General features: G+C 34.0%; 1 protein-coding gene across 2 annotated transcripts; it reads left to right on the top strand.

Annotated features, from left to right (window-relative positions):
• The first annotated feature begins 15,558 nt into the window (after positions 1-15,558).
• LOC135197009 (TATA-binding protein-associated factor 2N-like) lies at positions 15,559-17,730 on the top strand. Of its 2 annotated transcripts, none has more exons than XM_064223903.1 (3): positions 15,559-15,626; positions 16,072-16,563; positions 17,063-17,730. In XM_064223903.1, exons 1-2 carry the CDS (start codon positions 15,609-15,611, stop codon positions 16,555-16,557), a joined length of 504 nt encoding a protein of 167 aa, XP_064079973.1. In that variant the 5' UTR covers positions 15,559-15,608; the 3' UTR covers positions 16,558-16,563; positions 17,063-17,730. The 2 variants fall into 2 exon arrangements, with proteins under 2 accessions (XP_064079973.1, XP_064079983.1); XM_064223913.1 differs by having other exon boundaries at positions 16,072-16,558.
• The last annotated feature ends 1,773 nt before the right edge of the window (positions 17,731-19,503 follow it).

Genomic DNA, 19,503 nt, shown 5'->3' on the forward strand with positions numbered 1-19,503 from the left:
AATACCATAAGATTTCACAATGTAAACGAAAATGAACTTCCAAATGTATTCAATGACATAAATTTACTATAGAAATTCAAGAGAGATAAATCCATTATTGTGATCAAACCAGACAAGGGCCGAGGAACTGTTATATTAGACAAAAGTGGTTATGTTTCAAAAAGGAAAGAAATTCTTAAGGACCCTGCAAGCTTTAGAAAATCAAATCATGTAGATCCACTCAAGAATAAAATGTTATTAGAAGACAAACTTAAGGCAAACTTTAAGGAAACTCAAAAATGAAAAAAAAATATGCGAATCGCAATACAAAGACTTATACACTACAGAATCAAACCCAGGAGTAATTCACGGTTTGCCAAAAGTACACAAACCTGGTTTACCCCTAAGACCTGCCCTCTCTGCATATAAAACCCACAATTATAAACTAGCCAAATACATAATTTTTAACGAACTGAAAGGTATGAAATTGCAGGGAAACAATTTGATTGTCAGTTTGGACCTCTCTTTATGCCAACGTTCCGATGAGTGAGACCATCGATATTTTAACGTCCAATATCAATAATAAAGATGAATGCGTTGGTACCTTCACAAGGAGAGGATTTAGAAGGTTAATTGAATTGGCTATAAACGACGCTTACTTTTTATTCGATGGTCAATATTATGAACAAATAGACGGATTAGCCATGGGGTTTCCTTTATCAGCAACACTGGCCAACATATTTCTCTGCCGTTACGAAAGAGAATGGTTAGAACAATGCCCCCATTGACTTGAAACCCAAATTATACCGACATTACGTGGATGACACCTTTTGGGTATTCGAGAGTGAACAGCAAGCCAACCTGTTTCTGAACTACATAAATGCAAAACATAATAAGATAAAGTTCACTACTGAATTAGAGCAAAACAGCCACTTACCTTTTTTAGATGTACTAATTTCTCGACAAAGTACTGATTTTTGTATCACGGTCTATAGGAATTTTCTCAGTGCTTTTTATAAGACTTTTAAATTTAATACTTTTAACACTGTTTTTTTTCGAGCTTTTAGACTCACCAGTACAACAGAATTATTTCATATAGAACTGTTGTTCTTAAAGAGTTTTTTTGGTACACGGACGGGATGCCGAATGCACTTCTGCCAAAGGACGAGAAGCAGAAGCCAGGAAGCCGAAAGGACGGAATGCCGAACAGACACAATGCCGAACGGACAAATTGCCTAACATACATTAATCGATTAATTTTAACAAAATAATGTTTAATGAAATTGTTAAAATATTTAATGCATTAAGAATAATGCCAGAAAATTACCAAGAAATTTTTCTTTTAAATTTCAGAACACCTATAAAAGACAAATGGACGTAAAATAAAAGAAAACTAAAATGCTTGCTCATTATTTTATTTTTACAATATATGCTTATTTAAAAAATTTTAAAAATTACATTTTAATTTACAAGAGATAAAAAGAAATAAAAAAATTGTGAGCCAAAGATCGTAGAAACGCCAATCCTTCTTCTTAATCATAAGAACAAAATATGCTATCGTTAATGGTATCATATTTCTTGTTAGGTCGTGATACTTCAATCCCTACAGAAGCCTGCTCAATTAGAATTCCATTACATGAAGCCTGCTCATTTCTGATAACCTTTTGTCATTTTGTCAGTGTTGGATGAGTTACATCAAGTCTTTTGAAAAGCCTGCTGCCAGCCTTCCAGAGAATTGTTCGTTCTCGGCAAATTATCATTAACTCGAGTATGAACAGACCACATATCAACATCAAACAATGGTTTCCTCCTTCGACCTCGCTGGATTATTCCTAACCACGTACTTTCAAAGTAAACCAAAAAATCACTTAATAATTCGTTAGTTTCGGCGTCTAATGATTTCACCAACTCGTCAAGTAGTTCATGTACATCTGCGGGTGGGACGAAAGCAAATGCTTGTAACTGCTTGAAGAAAACGGCGTTATTGGGTTCAATATACCACTGCTGTAGTCCACAAGACTGGATATTTCGCCATAAACATTGGCCGAAATGAAAGAAACAACCTGATATAGATGTATTAGGAAAGTTCTTTTTGATGCTATTTATTGTCGCTCTTTCCAAATCAACAGTTATTGAATCAGGATCTTTAACACCTATGCTTTTTAAAAATGCAAAAATTTCGTCATGTTTTTTCTTCTTTGTTACTTGCAATGCAATACACTAGTGACAAGCTTTTACTTTTCGAAACAATGGCATGTGTGGTATAACGCTGTTTGCCTAAAGAAGCAGAGTCAAATGTGCCATCGGCAAACCATGCTTGGTTTTTTAGATAGTAGTTCCAAGTTATTCTCTGTCTATAAAATTGTAACAGCGGTGGTTTCATAAAGACGAAAATTCTCTCTACGGGTTGTCATGTCCAAGCCTTCAATTTCGTCAATCTTTCTTGCACGCTCTACCATTCTCCCAAGTGTTTCTCTTTTAGGCAGAGAACCAACAATGCTGAGCGGCAATTCTTCCATGACATTATTAATTACGCGGCTTTTTACCTCGTCTGTTTGTTTTGCTCTAGTCTTCATTTTATCCAAAGCTTTTAAAAGGCTATTATGAGCACCATTAGGAGGATGTTAATGATGTGAAGCTTTTCCGTGTTCGGTATCACTAATAGTTCTAATTCTAGCAATACACACTTTTCGTTGCTCACATCTCCAGTAAGTAGTTTCTTTAACTGTTTTATAAAGCAATTTTCGGCCACCACATCTTGTTTTAGTGAATTTCGTGGTTAAACCGGAAAAAAATATATTCCATAGTCAATCTTGAATAACTAAAAAAATGCAACTACATAGCGGTATTAGTAAACTAGTTCATTGTTACTTAATTATGCGTGTATGCGTGTACGAATGTGTGTGTGTGTGCATGACCGCGCATGGAGATAAGGGAATGAAATCTAAATAAAGCAACGATCATTAATAGATGACCTTGATCATCTGAGAGGAAAGTAATAAAAAAAAGAAAACACCCTAAAACATAAACCCACCTCAGTGTTATTAACCTGACGTACATTTATTGTGACTCTTTTCAATTTTTTATCATATTAAACGACTTTCGCGTTGTGTAATGTATTCCATACTGACTTGGATCTTATCATTTTTCCTGCAGTGGGAAATCTATAATCCTTTTCCGGGCACGAAATTATATACTTGGCAGAATTTATAATTATTGAGTAATTCATGTATTTCCTCAGTGTATTGGTAGTATTCGCTTCCTGTTCGCCTAATGTAACAATTTATTTTTTTTAAGTTTCAGTGAAAATGAAAGTGGATTCAGTTCGCACGATCATGCATACGTTGCTCCAATTACCTCACGTTGACAGTTTTCACTGCGTATGTTAGACTTAACTAGTTATGCTCCATTGGGTGCATACGTGTGTGAAAACGTGTAACTGTAATTTTATTAGTGTACTCAAACATATACATACCATTGCAATGAATTATCCACATACTCCTGCTCCTGAAGGCTCTGAATGCAAAGTAGTGAAAATAATTATTCAACATTTACTGCAATAATGTCAAAAATATTCTCAAAATATAACCAGAGGCGACACTATCAAGTTTTGGAAATCAGTCCATCAGTGAAATTTTGTCAGAAGCTTCAACGATTACAATTAATCCAGCTATAAAGTTTTTTGAAAAATTGAAATTCCAATGACAAAATATAAAATCAATAAATAGATCAATATAAGCTCAAACAAATCCTTCGGTCCGGCCCTGTGAGAGCTGATAATCATCTCAGTAGTTGGTGAAGCTATTTCTAAAACAATATGCAGTATTTCAAAGTGTGATTTTGCTAGTACAAACGTCGTATGCATCTTCTGTTCTTATTCCAAGTGAATGTATTTCTTCCAGCGTATTACACTCTAGCCATACACACTACCATTTTAATCTCTATACTTTAGACAGAGAACCTAAAATATCCATCCTTAGAGCAAGTGAATGCGGCAATTTCAGCGCACGCAAGGGACGTAAATGCCTCACCGAAAGAAAGTTTAACTTTTGGATCTAAGCGCAAACGGGAACGTCTCGGGGAGCCTCTTCTCACTATCATTTTCCCAGGGAACAAGTGTAAACCGTCTTGTAGAACCTGTTCACGGTCACGCCAAAAGTAGGAAATCTTTCGTTCATACGTTTTAATCTCGTCTTTTCATCGTCGGTTTTCTCACGTTTTTCTTTTTTCTTTTTTTTCACGTTCATTTTTTTATTTATTTATCTATTTATTTATTTATTTTTTGCCATTCAAAACTTACTCATTTCTCGTTGATAATTCTACTTAAAGGGATTAGCAATTCGTAGTAATTTCTACGCGTGACAAAGTAAAATAAAGTTTTGAACCTTGCTAGTCCATTATTATTTGAGAATACTTATATTTTAACGAATAAGAAATATATCTATGGATATTATACGATATGATATGATATATCATATTTAATTTTCAAGGGAGAACACTTGTTTGGTTCAGAAATGTTATTATCTGATATTATATAGAAGTTACTCTATTTAAAGCCATTGTTATTTTATTGGATAACATAAAACTGAAACTTGAATTAGAACGGAAAGTGTGAAAATGCACAAATTAAATAAACGTGATCCAGATATAATTTAGGAATATCCCTACTCAAACCGTGCTGATATCGGAAAAGTTTTAATTGAACATAATAGAGAAACCAGTGATATAGAAATAAATGACGTACGGTCTTTAAAACTACTACTACTACTCTCTCTCTCTCTCTCTCTCTCTCTCTCTCTCTCTCTCTCTCTCTCTCTCTCTCTCTTCAATTAGCCCTGCGAAAATTCAGAAAAGATAACACAGAATTTAAGACAATATTCCAGAATGTCCAATGTGAATGAAATTCAGAATATTTCGGACAAAAAGAAATGAGAAGATTCATCAAAAGAAAGTGACATTTAGATAACCATTAGTTTTAATAAGATATAATTATGATGGAATTATTAGGGTGATCTGTCACGCTGTCGCGAGACCGAGCGTGAAAGTTTTAAGTGCATTTTAAAGAGTGTGCATTTGCTCATATCGATCCCAATTCATAAGGGATTTTAGCTCCGGGTATTAAAAATATTTGCCAAATTCTGAATCACCAAGAACTCATAACTTTGTGAGGTGATATTCTTTGGGTTCGTTCATTACGCAAAGCGGGACGGAGCGTTATCTCTTTTCAGGGAAAAGGTTACTGAACGCAACCCGGTTGACACGCGAGGTTTTTAGAAATCTTTTATGTGCCAAGCCTGCACTGCAGTTCCACCGAGGAACGATCAGTGTTCCGTAGTCAAGCAGAGTGACGCTGTCTCTGCATTCCTCTTCCATTCCAGTTTGTCATAATCTTCCTTACTCTGGAATAATTAAGGGACAGGAAGGAAGGGAGATAAGTGGAAGTTACTTGGATACCATTAGAGCTGTGTCATTATAAAATACGAAGACGATCATGAAAACCAGTTTTGTAAGTACAAATTACATTTTACTAATGTTTGTAAGTTTGTATACACACCCACCACACACACACACAACACCCACATATAATATATATAATTTATAATTTATATATAAGTATATATATAATATATATATTTATATATTCATATATATGTGTGTACACACACACACACACACATATATATATGTATATATATGATATATATATATATATATATATATATATATATATACACATATATATATAGTATATATACATATGTATAGCAAATTAGTAGGAAGGGAGGGACAATTCTTTATTTCTTTATAAGTGCTTTATTCAGCTGCTGACGTCTCAAGAAGCTTAGTCCCATTTTCAAAGTTCTTCATAAGAAGAAACAGACATTAAATAACAGACTCGGAATGAAAAGTATCAAAAGGTTTTCTACATATAACATAATATTGTAAGTTGAGTAAAACGAAAGTTTATTAAGTGGTGCTGAGGGCTCAGACCAGTTGACAGTTCGTCCCAGGTTCGGCTTTGACTTGAGAGGTATAGAGGTATTGAAGTATCAAGTTGGGGGACAAGTTGTTTATTAAAAATTGATTTAAAAAATTGCTAATTGTCGGCCGTTAGGCGTTCGGCCTATGACATTTTAAAATCTTTATATTTGATATCGAACTTTGCATGTCCACGTACGCAAGAGAATTCTGGGTTTGATAATTTAACACCCGCTCTAAAACTCACGCCTCGATAATCCTATCTCACTTTTAACAACCTGCGGGTGGATCCGACAAATTTCCCCAGGTTACATCTGGGGCAATTAAATAGGTAAATGACTCCCGAGGTTATCAGAGGGCGAAGAATCTCTTTGTGTTTGAATAGCGATCTAATGGTCATTGGATTACAAAACTATAATAACAGCCATAATTCTTGATAGAATTTTTATCATGAATAAACTAGAAGCTTGCGTAAAGTCGTAAATTAGGTACTGTGGGTATTTGACAATTTGGATGGAAAATATTATTCAGAAGTTTGAAGAGATGGTTATGAAACAGTTTGGAGATGGAAAGCCGTTGTCAATGTCTGATTGAAGTAGAGGATTTCGTTATGGAAATATTTCCAGTTGGATTTTATACTGAAAGCCCTGTGGAAGAAGGTAGATAAAGAATTTAGTTTAAAATTATTAGAACAATGACTACAAAAATTAGAACCCATGTCAGTGAAAGTTTTCTTTTTAAAAACCGTCGTATTAAAATGATCATCGTGTCTAAAAACAATTACATCTTGGGAAGGAAATTTGTTTTCATTCTCATATTTTTGTTATTTTTGATTCCGAGTCTGTTATTTAATGTCTGTTTTTTTTATTATGCAGCTTTGAAAATGGGACTAAACGTCTTGAAACGTCGGCAGATGGATAAAGTACTTAGAAAGGAATAAAGACTCGTCCGTCCCCTCCTACCAAATTGCTGTTTACTGCATTAATAGAACACACCCTGAACTTCGCTCTCTCTCTCTCCCTCCAACCCCCCCTCCCCCCCTCTCTCTTCTCTCTCTCTCTCTCTCTCTCTCTATCTCTCTCTCTCTTATATAATATATATATAATATATATATATATATATATATATATATATATATATATAGATATTATATATAAGATATATATATCTATATAATATATAGATATATATCATATATATATCTATATAGATATATATATGTGTGTGTGTATGCGCGCGCGCGCGTATGTGTGTGTATTTACGTATCCATGATTGTTGTATGAATCCTAGTTCAGTTAGGTGCCCACACCTTCACAAATGTTTTATAATCACTATGGCGATGATTTATTATGTTTTCCAGTCATTCCTTTAGAGAGCTTTATATTAAGTTATACCATATGTGTGATCGAAAACTTTGAATGATTTCCTAACCACAGACGACAGGGTTATATAATGAACATGCAAAACTATTTCTGTTTGAAGATCATGTAATAAACATAAAAATAACAACAATACATTTATGAAAAAAGTTTTTAACTTTTAACAAATATCTTTCTAGGCTCTGCCAACGAGGAATCAGAAGAATTTATTTTTGGTGATAGAAATTAATTTCTCGATATAATGTGGTTCGGCACAATAAGCTGTAGGTCCCGTTGCTAGGTGACCAATTGGTTCCTAGCCACGTGAAAATATCTAAACCTTCGGGCCAGCCCTAGGAGAGCTGTTAATATGCTCAGTGGTCTGGTTAAAATAAGATATACTTAACAAATATTCTATAGATTTAAGATAAATTTCTATCTTACATTTTAAGTTTTCTTGATTTTCAGATCGCGGTTGTCTTGATATACTCAACTACCTTCTTTGTATTGTCTATGACGATCAATCTGCCGCGATACCGTCAGCTGAGAGTCGGTCCCATGCGAGTGAAGTGCCGCTTGAAGCATGAGCCTCAAACCAGTTATGCGGCTGCCCCCGCTCCCCCTAGCACCTACGCCACTGTGGAAAGCAAGACGGAAAAGGAGGAACAACTGGGCAATGACAACAAAAACGAGCAACCGAGTACGAAAACCCCGGACCCTTCTCTGACAGAACTCTACCAGAGTGGTCACCATGACGGGTACGTCGAAGGGTTCCTGGAAGGGAGGAAAGTGGTCATCGGTGACAAATACGAAGTCTACGGTAATGAGGGCCGCAGCTTCAGGACCTCCGATCGCGACGCCGCTGGCACCTTCCCGTTGGAAGGGACGAAGGTCATCGCTGAGATCTACAGGGAAGCCCTTAAGCAGGCCATCGACCTAGTCCGGAAGGAAACCAAAAAAGACGGGAGCAGGAAACACAGATACTACACCGGATCGTACAGAGAGCGCCCCAGCAGGTACAGGAGTCAAATATCTAGGCTGAGAGGAGGGTACGATTCGGTGACAGACAGGAGTTTTCAAAAACCAACAGGAGATGAAAGTGAGTTAGAAAGTCACCTGTTCCTGGATGGGAGGGACCATCGTCTCGTGGACGGCTTGGATGGTGAAGAACACTATCATCACGTATTCACGTCAGATGACAGAACGGATATGGATATAATGGACTATTTCTTGGGCGTTTATCCGGATGTAGTCGTCACTGAGACAAGCAAATTGTCTGACAAACGTGAGGTTTCTGACAGACGAACGTAACTCTTCATTCTCGTTTTTTATATTCACGTGTTTTTTTTATTGTTTATCAAATTTATAACTGTTTAATCTATATCTATTCAGAATCAATTACTGAGTTGGCAACTAGGTAGGATTATGGGCAGATGTTAGCACTTGAACTAGGTCTTGGTCTAGTGGTATCTCGTCATCATTCTCTTAATATTATACGTTTCACAATTGATCGCAACTATATACGAGAACGAATTGCTTACAAGCCATGCTACAAACGCTTACCCTGTAATCCCCAGTGTAGTTAAAATGAAAAATAAAAAGAGGTAAACACTGATACGGGAAGAACATGGCCGATGTTGTGTAGGAGGTGCTGCCATCTGGCGACAATTCTGACCAAGTGTCATGTGCACTGTGTTATACAATTAACCTTTTAAAAACGCTTTGAAATTTTATCACACTTGTTTACATCATATTATAGCATTATTGTTACAACTCATTCCTAGAAATAATATAAGCAGCATATATTTATGATACATTACATCTTAGTGATAATCTCTAATATAGGTGACTTGTAGATAGTTAATGAGCATGATTTAAGTGATAGGCCTACATTGTAGCATGAAGTATTATTGCTATCTCTTTTATGATTTTTGTTTAATGGGAATCCGTTTTGTATTCTGCTTTTGTAAAGAGAACCAGACAGTAATAAACAATTTGGCTTTAAGCTTTTCTGTTGAGTTTCGTTCGTAAAACATCATGAAGTTAATTTGACACTGAATATTTTCTTTGTGTGTGTGTGTGTGTGTATGTTCTGTCAATGTTCTAAGTGTTATATGTCGACGATATTGAACATCATTTCCTTTAAAACGTGATTCCTTGTTGTAAATTTTTAATGAAGAATTCGTTATATTATTCAAATTACGTATCAAGAATAAGGATATATTCTCATGAAAGAAATAACAACCTAAGAAAGAGAAACGACGACAATAATGAAAAGGCTAAAAATGTCACGGATGTTAGAGAAAACAAAAAGCAAATATATATACTTGTTAAAAAGATATACTTGAAAGCTAGACAAGAACATCTATCAATAGACGAGAACTTTACAGGCGTCTATAATAATTTTCATGCGATAAAATGTGAGTAATTTAATGTCATCTGACAGTAACCAGTTTCATTGTGAATTGTATATTGCACTCACGTTAAAGAGACGCACAAGTCCACATACACACACACTTACGCACACAGAAACGGATAACTACAACTTAAATGGAGGACAGGACCTGTTGAACAAGCCCTTCTTAGCATGGAACTAACGCTGCTCTATACGGCACATAAAATAACTGAGCTCTGCAAGCCAATTACATTGTTCGGTCTATTGTACATAAATAATGCTCTAAAAATTATTCAAAATTCTTATCTAGTTTTAAAAGATAGAATCCGAAGTTTTAGAACTTGAACTTAACAGGTTTAGTCGCTGTGAGGTTTGAGTTTCGATAAAGTAGAGTTACTTAGTTAAAAATGTTACCCCTAAATAATTTGAGTGACTATTTTCTTCGTATATATCTGAGACTCAATAAAGAAAACTAGAATCTTGAGTAAAGGGGTAACACCTATATTTATTCAATTTGAAAGTTCATCCATACGTAGGTATATACTACATACGTGTTTATGAAGAGCACACCTATGGCACTCAATGGGTTAGTAGAATTGGAATTGCTTACTGAAAGAAAATACATGATTTCTTTACGAAAGACGCAGGTCGTACTATAACCTAATGCCAACAAAATAGGAAGTAACATTAACTATGTCCTTCACAAAAATCAATCAATGACAAACATTGTAATAACGGAACAAAAATCAAGGAAGGATTTCTACATTCTTCAGATACTACGAATCTGAAATGGAAAAAAAACTCAGTGGGGAGAAGCATATGAACATAATAAAGGTATCATTTATCTATCGGAATTAATATGGAAAAGTACACAAAGGATCCTACGTATGATTTATTATTATCGAATGTCTTACATTCATTGTTAATAAATGTTGTTTACAGTAGGTTCATCACTTACGTCCTCAAAAAGAAGTAAAATAGATTCAAATGTATTTTTCAAGCAATTTTGAATACTTCAGGAGTTTTATGCATGAATTCATTCACTCAACCATCAATTGAGATGGCCGAGTGTAAGTTATTCTCAAGGTATCGTGAATCCTATATTAATGAAGCACCTTCCTTAATATATATATTACTATATTATATTATTATATTATTATATATATAAATATATTATATATAATATATATATTATATATATATGGTGTGTGGTGTGTGTGTGTGTGTCTGTGTAAGAATGAGGAAGCGTATCACGTAATGTATAAGAAAGTACTATTTTGTAATCAAAGATATGATTTCGGAAATGAAATCATATATTTGGTGAACTTTTTTTTAGTGAATTCATAAATATATAAATAAAAATATATATTATCGTATAGTATATGGATTGAATTATGTTTAACGATTAAAAATATTTTTTTTATAGAATTTGGATCTTGTCAGAAATGTTCAGCGACTTTCATTTTTTGTTTTAATCTCTAGGTTTCATCGATACTACAGCAATATTGTCGTCAATAATATAATTCTCGCTCTTACATCCCCTTCATATAAAAGCCATAATCTCGTATATCGAAAGGGAACTCGTAATCGTAGGCAAAACCTAATTTCGTTCTTATGGCGAGAAGCATAAAGACCTTTTACCAGTAAGGCCCAAACCTTTAATTACTTAAAACATGCGCAAGCAACTGACCCTCAAATGATCTCGGAGCATACGAGCGACTATTGCGTGATCTTGGAAATGCAGCGTCACTCAGGTGCAAATTCGCGCATGCGCTGTGAACGATTTTACCGCACTTTTACCTCATCGTTCCCCGAGAGTGAAAAGGAACGTTGATTTGCCAGATGGTGATCAGCTATATTTAGAAGTCACTGGTCACTACAAAATAACAGTAAATTTTACTTAACACATTGCATCACATTATTACTAAGTCTTTTGATGTATTTTTTTTTAAATGTTGTCTCTATTTCACATGTGTATATTTGGTTAATCAATTGGACGCGTTCTTAACGTTCAAGATGTCCTTAGTCTTTCACGGGGAAGTTATATAAGCTTTAATTTTATTAAAGATTATTTTTAAAAAATTGTTCCTTGCCTGAATTTAAACACAACTTTCTTAAATTTTACTATATAAATTACCGGATAATATGAGCTGTTTTGATAAGTTTCTACAATTTCTCTTAAATAATTTGTTATCTATTCACGTATGCTGACCCTTTTAATAAAGTTCTAAGATGGCCGACATACAATATCTTATTTACTTCTGATTAGAAATAAAATATATTACATCTAACTAATTATTGAATCGTATACAATGACTTCAGATTGTTAAGAATACTGCGCTACAACTATTCGAAAATAATGTCTGTTTATCTTCATGACAAGGTTTCATGAAACTTCAGATTTATCTGAATGAATTTCCTGTCTGCTTCGAGTCAGTGGTTTGATATACATTCTAAAACTACTCCGAAATAACTTCCTGATTTTCCTGATTGTGTGATATCTTTAACGTAACTCTAAAATGAGTCAGACCTAACATCCTCTTTAGTTAGGCACCATCATCTTTTGCTTATATGAATTCTTAACAATGTACCTAAGTATTCCAGCCTAATACACAATCTGCTTATAATTCTCAGATCAACTGGAAATAGCTCCCTAGTTATAGACGTCCTTTTTTAATCGATTTTACTTTCAAATTTTTAAGAAACACGCATATTTTTAATTGTATGCTGTCTTCTTGAATATAAATCGATAATTACATATATCTCATATTCACCGACTCATAACCCCCAAATATACATGGAAATTACCTCCTGTTTAACCAGATTCGCCAACTTACTCATAGCATTAGTTATTATCTAATTTTATGCATTTTCATAAAACTTTAATAAAATTAATTCTCAAATTAACTAGATGCTGCTCTTCCTTTGTAAACAATTACAAGTGCCTACTTAATCTCTTTAAATGATTCTGAAATAGATATCTGCTTCATTTTGCAGTATCTTTTAAAACATGCAAGTAACCTAACTCCCATACATAATTCTCAAACACTTAAAAAGATGTGCTTAACTCTAGTCTGAATTTGATGGGCGTGTGTTTGGGTGTGATGCGTATGTGTATGTGTGGTGTGTGTGTGTGTGTGTGTGTGTGTGTGTGTGTGTATCTATAATTTATAACACAAGCTTCTCTTAATACAGTTCCTCCAAGCCGACAGATACCGATTTACCCACTTTTCTGTTTTAGTTGCGAGTAGGAGTTACGCTGCAACTTTCCCGAAAGCATTGCAACTTCTTAAAAAGTGTTGAGTCACGTTCAGTAAAATCTCTCACGATTCCTTTTCAGCTCACATGAAACAGGAACGTGACGAGATGCTGTGAAGTGTTGGAATGTAGAGTTACTGTCGCGACTGTGGTGTTTTGGCTGATTTTTCACCTTTTTTTAGGAATTATTTATCAGCTTGAAATCAGGATACAAAAGTTTGCTGTAAGTGCAGTCATTATAGCAAGCAATGAGCATGGCAGTATCAAGCTTGTATGTTTTTTATTTTTTTGTTTTGTTTTGTTTTTGTTTTTTGGGTTTTTTTTCGGGGATGAATTATTATCATGAAATCAGAACACAATAGGTAGCCGTAATTGAATTAATACCAACATAGACATAGTAAAAATATATAATTACCAAAATATCTTTGACCCACACTTCTCACTTTCTACTTCTCACTTACCCTTCAACGACTTAAAAATAATCTTCGGGTTTCGTTTAGAGGAATTCCTTAAATAATTTGCTTATTCGGCCCTATATTTACTGAATGACACATTTAATGTACATTAACTACGAGCTTATGTCGCCATAAACGGGAAAAAAAGAAACACTTCGAAATCGGCACAAAAGACAAAAAAGGGGTGAAATTCTGAAAAAAAAACTGCCGATTCATCTAATGAGGCGAATTAAAAATTTCAGCCTGTTACCGTAAGCGGTCGCAGTCAGTTTCCCGAAAATGTTCGCAGTCTTCACACCATTCATTCGTTTAATTAACGGCTAAAGTGACGAAAGTATACATTTAGTCAAAGAAATTAGCAGAATCTGAAAGGCTGAGAATCACGGAAACTTTCCTTGCATTGCTGTGCATCTTGCCACAGAAATTCTCCTTAAGCCGTCAGAACTTGTGACAGCCTAGGCTGCGCAACACTGCTCTAGAAACTATACTCGCTTTAGAAACTAAACTCAGTGCTCTTCATCAATCTGTGCAAAGAACAGGCACTTTTGTGCGACTTGTCACATAAATTCCCATTAAATCATCAGCATTTGTGACGGTCCAGGCTGTGCTAGAGATTCTTCTAGAAACTGCAGTGTCATTCATCAATCTGTGCAGAGGACAAGTAAGCAACTTGTTTACAATTTTGACAGCTGTAAAGCACTGTACTATAGTAGATTCACATCAGCCGTGCATTTGATGTCTTGGCCAGTCCCTTACAACGCTCCTGATTGGCTGTTGATAAGCCAATCACAGGGCTGGAAACTCTCAGTCTCTCGAGAGAATTCATATAGGTATGATGTATGTTCCACCTCTCCTAAGGGATGCTTTTGAAAGACGTATCCCTCAGGAGAGGTGGAACATACATCCTGCCTATTTGAACTCTTGAGAGAGGCTGAGAGTTTCCAGCCCCGTGCTTAGCTTATCAACAGCCAATCAGGAGCGTCGTCAGGAACTGGCCTAGACATCAGATGCAGCGGTGATGTGAATCTACTACAGTACATGCGTAGTAGCCCCACCTCCTCCAGCAGGTGCTAATGACCTTTTTGTGTTTTATCACCTGGCTGTTCAGTCGAAGACAGACAGGCTGATGATGGGTGGTCGGAGTCTCCTCTACTTTTTCTTTCTGTGTCAACGAATTGATGGGTAACCGTTCAATCTCTCCCGAAGGAGAATAGTGGGTGCGCTTAGTCGTCTGTGAGCTTCCGAGCAGATTGTAGGTCTGGGAGGTGACAAGCCGTGGAAAGTTCCAAGGAAGCAGTCCATTTTTAATATTGTTTTTGTGATTAAGTTACGAGGGAAACTGTTATTGCCACGTGATGACATCATTCAAGGGTCATTGAATTGCCTTTCAACTGGAAGTGAATGGCATATCTATTCATCTGTTTACTGACTGGCACAGCAGATTGTATTGAACTTGTGATTTAAATGTTCAAGTATAAATAGCGTTTTGATTATTGTTGAATTGTGAACATTAGAAAAAAAAATGATTGATTTGAGGGTATCAAAACTGCCGAGGCAATCGACAAAAGTGAAAGAAAGTGATTATTTGAGAACTGGTAAAACGTGATTCTATCATGAGTGTTCGTTGTTTTAATAAAAGAAATTAATAAATGTAATGAAACGATTGCACTTTGGAATACGTTTCATCTACCGAAATAATAATATAATAATAATAATAATAATAATAATAATAATAATAATAATAATAATAATAATAATAATAATATGAGACTATTTAACTCTTGAGTTGTTTACCACGATTTTCCTATGACCAGTTGCACTCATACTTCATTCATTACGTTTAATGTTTCATTCAATAAAATATTTTACCATTTACTGAAATTAATTGCATATAAAATGAAAACTATCTTTAAACTAAGAACATATTTTGATTTGTAATGCTTTCACAAATACGGCTTTGTACTTTATCACTATTTTTTTTTTTTTTTTTGGCCGTGTTTACCATTTTCAAAATCCGAAAATTCTCTTGTGCAGAGAGTTCGGTCAGCTAACTAGTAACCCTATAGAAATACGCGTTATGAATATTTTCAAGTAATTAATTAGAATTTTCATTTTAATATCTTTTCACAGGAGAAAACGAGCTTAAGGTGGACTCTATCGACCGAAACTTTGGATATTGTCATCATGCTCTCAAGAAGGATAGTAAGTAATACGTGTGTGTGTGTACTTCTTTATGTGTGTCCCGTGTGGCTATTGACATGATTTCTTTACATGGCTTTTGGGTAGAAAAGATTAATTAAAAATATATCTAACAGTATACCATCTCTCTCTCTCTCTCTCTCTCTCTCTCTCTCTCTCTCTCTCTCTCTCTCTTCTAACACACACACACACACGCACATGAGCAGTCAATTCGTTGTCAAAGTGAAGCAAACAAGATTCCTTCTACTGTAATCAATTTCTGAAACATCTTCGACAAAACAGTCATTTTTACTGACCCTGAAACACTCACTTAAGAATCTCTCTCTTGACGCCCTAATGGTCTCACTGTGACCCACTGAAAGTTACAAGAGACCCTTCCCCCCCCTAACCCTCACTCCCTACAACCAACCATAACTTCTATTGCAAGTTTCTATCTACTTTTTTTCAGGTTTTTCCGCTGATTCTCATCTCTATTATCCAGGAATCTCTCTCGTTCTACGGATATTACGACTACGGATACAAAACGCTCAGTGGTCCCAGGTATAAATACAGAGCTTACAAAGAAGTGGATTATGGTTACGGCCACGGTGGCGGCGGATACGGCCATAGTGGTGGCGGATACGGCCACGGTGGCGGCGGATACGGCCATAGTGGTGGCGGATACGGCCATAGTGGTGGCGGATACGGCCATAGCAGTGGCGGATACGGCCATAGTGGCGGCGGATACGGTCATGATGATGGATATGGCCATGATGATGGATATGGCCATGATCACGGTGGCTATGGGCACGACCACAAAGGCTACGGCCACGACCATGGAGGATACGGCCATGATCATGGTGGGTACGGGCACGACCACGGAGGAGGGTATGGCCACGACCACGGAGGCTACGGCCACGACCACGGGAATAGCTACGGCTATCATAAGCGATAAGGTGAGGTGAGTTTGAAAGAATAATTCTTAGTAGCTGTTCGAAACGATGTTCATTCGATATCAAAGTTATAAATTCTTATTATTATTTATATTGTTATTACAATATATATATATATATATATATATATATATATATATACATATATATATATATACGTATATATATATATATACGTGTATTAATATATACATATATAATACATATATTATATATAATGTATGTGTATATAAATGTGTGCACGCGTATATATATATACACATGTACGTAATGGCCAAGACGAATTTTTGTGAAAGGACAGAACATTTAACCAAATTATTTACAGTAGCATCTCTAGGAACAAGAAATTTCTGTCTAATCAGTTTAATTAATCTAGACTATCTATCTATATAGTATCTAAATGTACTTTTTCTATTTTATATGCAAGTTTATTGTTCTGTGTGAAAATGAAATACCTCTCTCTGTACTTTAAAAGAAATATAAAAACTTACTCATTTTTTGTTTCAGGTTTGACAGAAGCCCGCAACAACCCTGGGGGCTAATTAAGGGGGTTAATTTCCCCCCTTAATAATTCAGAATTATTCACTTATGGTAAAAGATTGTTCAATCTTCTTCCATTTCTTCAACTTTTTTTTTCTTTGGACATCAGGTAATTAAAGCATCGTTTGCCCATACCAGAGTCGTATACATGTTTCAAAGGAATTCGTAAAAGCATGTAAAGCCCGGATTTCTACGTAGTCTGTGTTTAATACGGGATCTTATATGAATAAAAATAATTATTTTTCTGATATATTTTTCAATTATGTTAAATATGGGTTTTTATACTAAGAAAAATAATAAATTTTCTAATATATTTTCTATTTTGAATATGGGATTTTTATATTAAGAAAAATCATATTTCTGATGTATTTCCTATCTATGTTGATTATGAGATTTTATACTCAGAAAGATAATTATTTTCTAATATATTTTCTATCTAAGTTGAATATGGGATTTTTTATCCTAAGAAAAACATTTTCCAGGTATATTTTCTATCTATGATGAATCTCAGTTTTTATACTAAGAAAAACCATTATTTTCCTTTATGTATTTCCAACCTATGATGAATCTGAGATTTTATACAAATAGAAAAACATTATTTTTATAATATATTTTCGATCTATGTTAAACATGGGTTTCTTGCACTAAGAAATTTTTTTTTATGTATTTTATACCTATGTTGAATATGGGATTTTATACATAATTTCTAAAAAAAAATTTATCTACTCATCAGTTACGTCCCTCGATGTAATATTAATAAATGTAAAACGTTGCCGTTGTTCGTATGTTGTCACTCGGAGAGTTATCCTACCTTATAATCTTGAAGTATTTTCTTCAACAACTTACATCAATCAGCAATAAATGTTCCTATAAGGAAAAAGTTCTTATGCATTTTCGCAGAGGCATAACTAACTTTCCTAGGTACAACTGTTCCATGGAATACATGTAACACACACACACACACACGCACACACACACACACACCATATATATAATATTATATTATATTATATATATTCTATTATTAATTATCAACGCAAACACACACAAACCATATATATATATAATATATATATATATATATATATATATATAATTAATATATGATATACAAACCCCACACACACACTTATATATATACATATATATATATATATATATATATATATATATATATATATATACATATATATATATATATATATTATTAAATAATATTATTGTATTATATACTATAGGTAATATATATATATAGTTATATATATTATTTAAAATATAATTAATATATATATATATATATATATATATATATATGAATATATATATTATACACATATACCTACATATATACATACATGTGTGTGTATGTAGGTGATGAAGACAGTTACTAAAATAGAAGAGAGAAAATAAGATAATCATCTTTTATATTGAAATATACCTTAAGAAATGTATTATATATTTTCCTTATGTATGAAAGAGAAAAACAAGACCAGAGGGTTTTCCATGAAGGAGAATAAAAGACTTTTTTATTATTATTATTATTTTGATTTATGATCTTTTATAAATTAAAACCAACAAAATATACACATCCCTGCCAGCTGTAACTAATATCTGCAACAAATACAAAATAACAGCTGTTAGTTTTGGGTTTAGGTCAAGGATCAGGAGTTATATTTGAGAGGAGAGAGAGAGATAGAGAGAGAGAGAGACGAGAGACGAACGAGAGAGAGAGAGAGAGAGAGAGAGAGAGAGTTTTGAATCGAGAAAATTATAGATGTCAACACATGAAACGAGTATCATAGTATATATATATATATATATATATATATATATATATATATATATATATATATATATATATATATATATATATATATATATATATCTCTCTCTCTCGCTTTTTTTCATTTTTTCCTTCGTGGCAAAAAAACCTTTATTTATATATATTATGTATATGTATATGTATATATATAATATATATATATTATATAATTATAATATATATATATATATATATATAGAGAGAGAGAGAGAGAGAGAGAGAGAGAGAGAGAGAGAGAGAGAGAGAGAGAGAGAGAGAGAGTTTTGAATCGTGAAAATGATAGATGTCAACACATGAAGCGAGTTTCACAGTAATATATATATATATATATATATATATATATATATATATATATATTATATATATAAAGAGAGAGAAAGAAAGGGGGAGAGAGAGAGAGAGAGAGAGAGAGAGAGAGAGAGAGACTTAGATAGGACACACGGTATATTTCTTGTAGTTCCCAGACATAAAATACATGGTCTGACCATAAATCAGTTTGTAAATTATATTTACTTTTCCATATTATTCGCTCACGCGTACATTAATAGACAGATAGATACATAGACAAGACAGATAGTTAGGTAGT

Source organism: Macrobrachium nipponense, chromosome 23 (assembly GCF_015104395.2).
Source record: "Macrobrachium nipponense isolate FS-2020 chromosome 23, ASM1510439v2, whole genome shotgun sequence".
NCBI lineage: Eukaryota > Metazoa > Arthropoda > Malacostraca > Decapoda > Palaemonidae > Macrobrachium > Macrobrachium nipponense.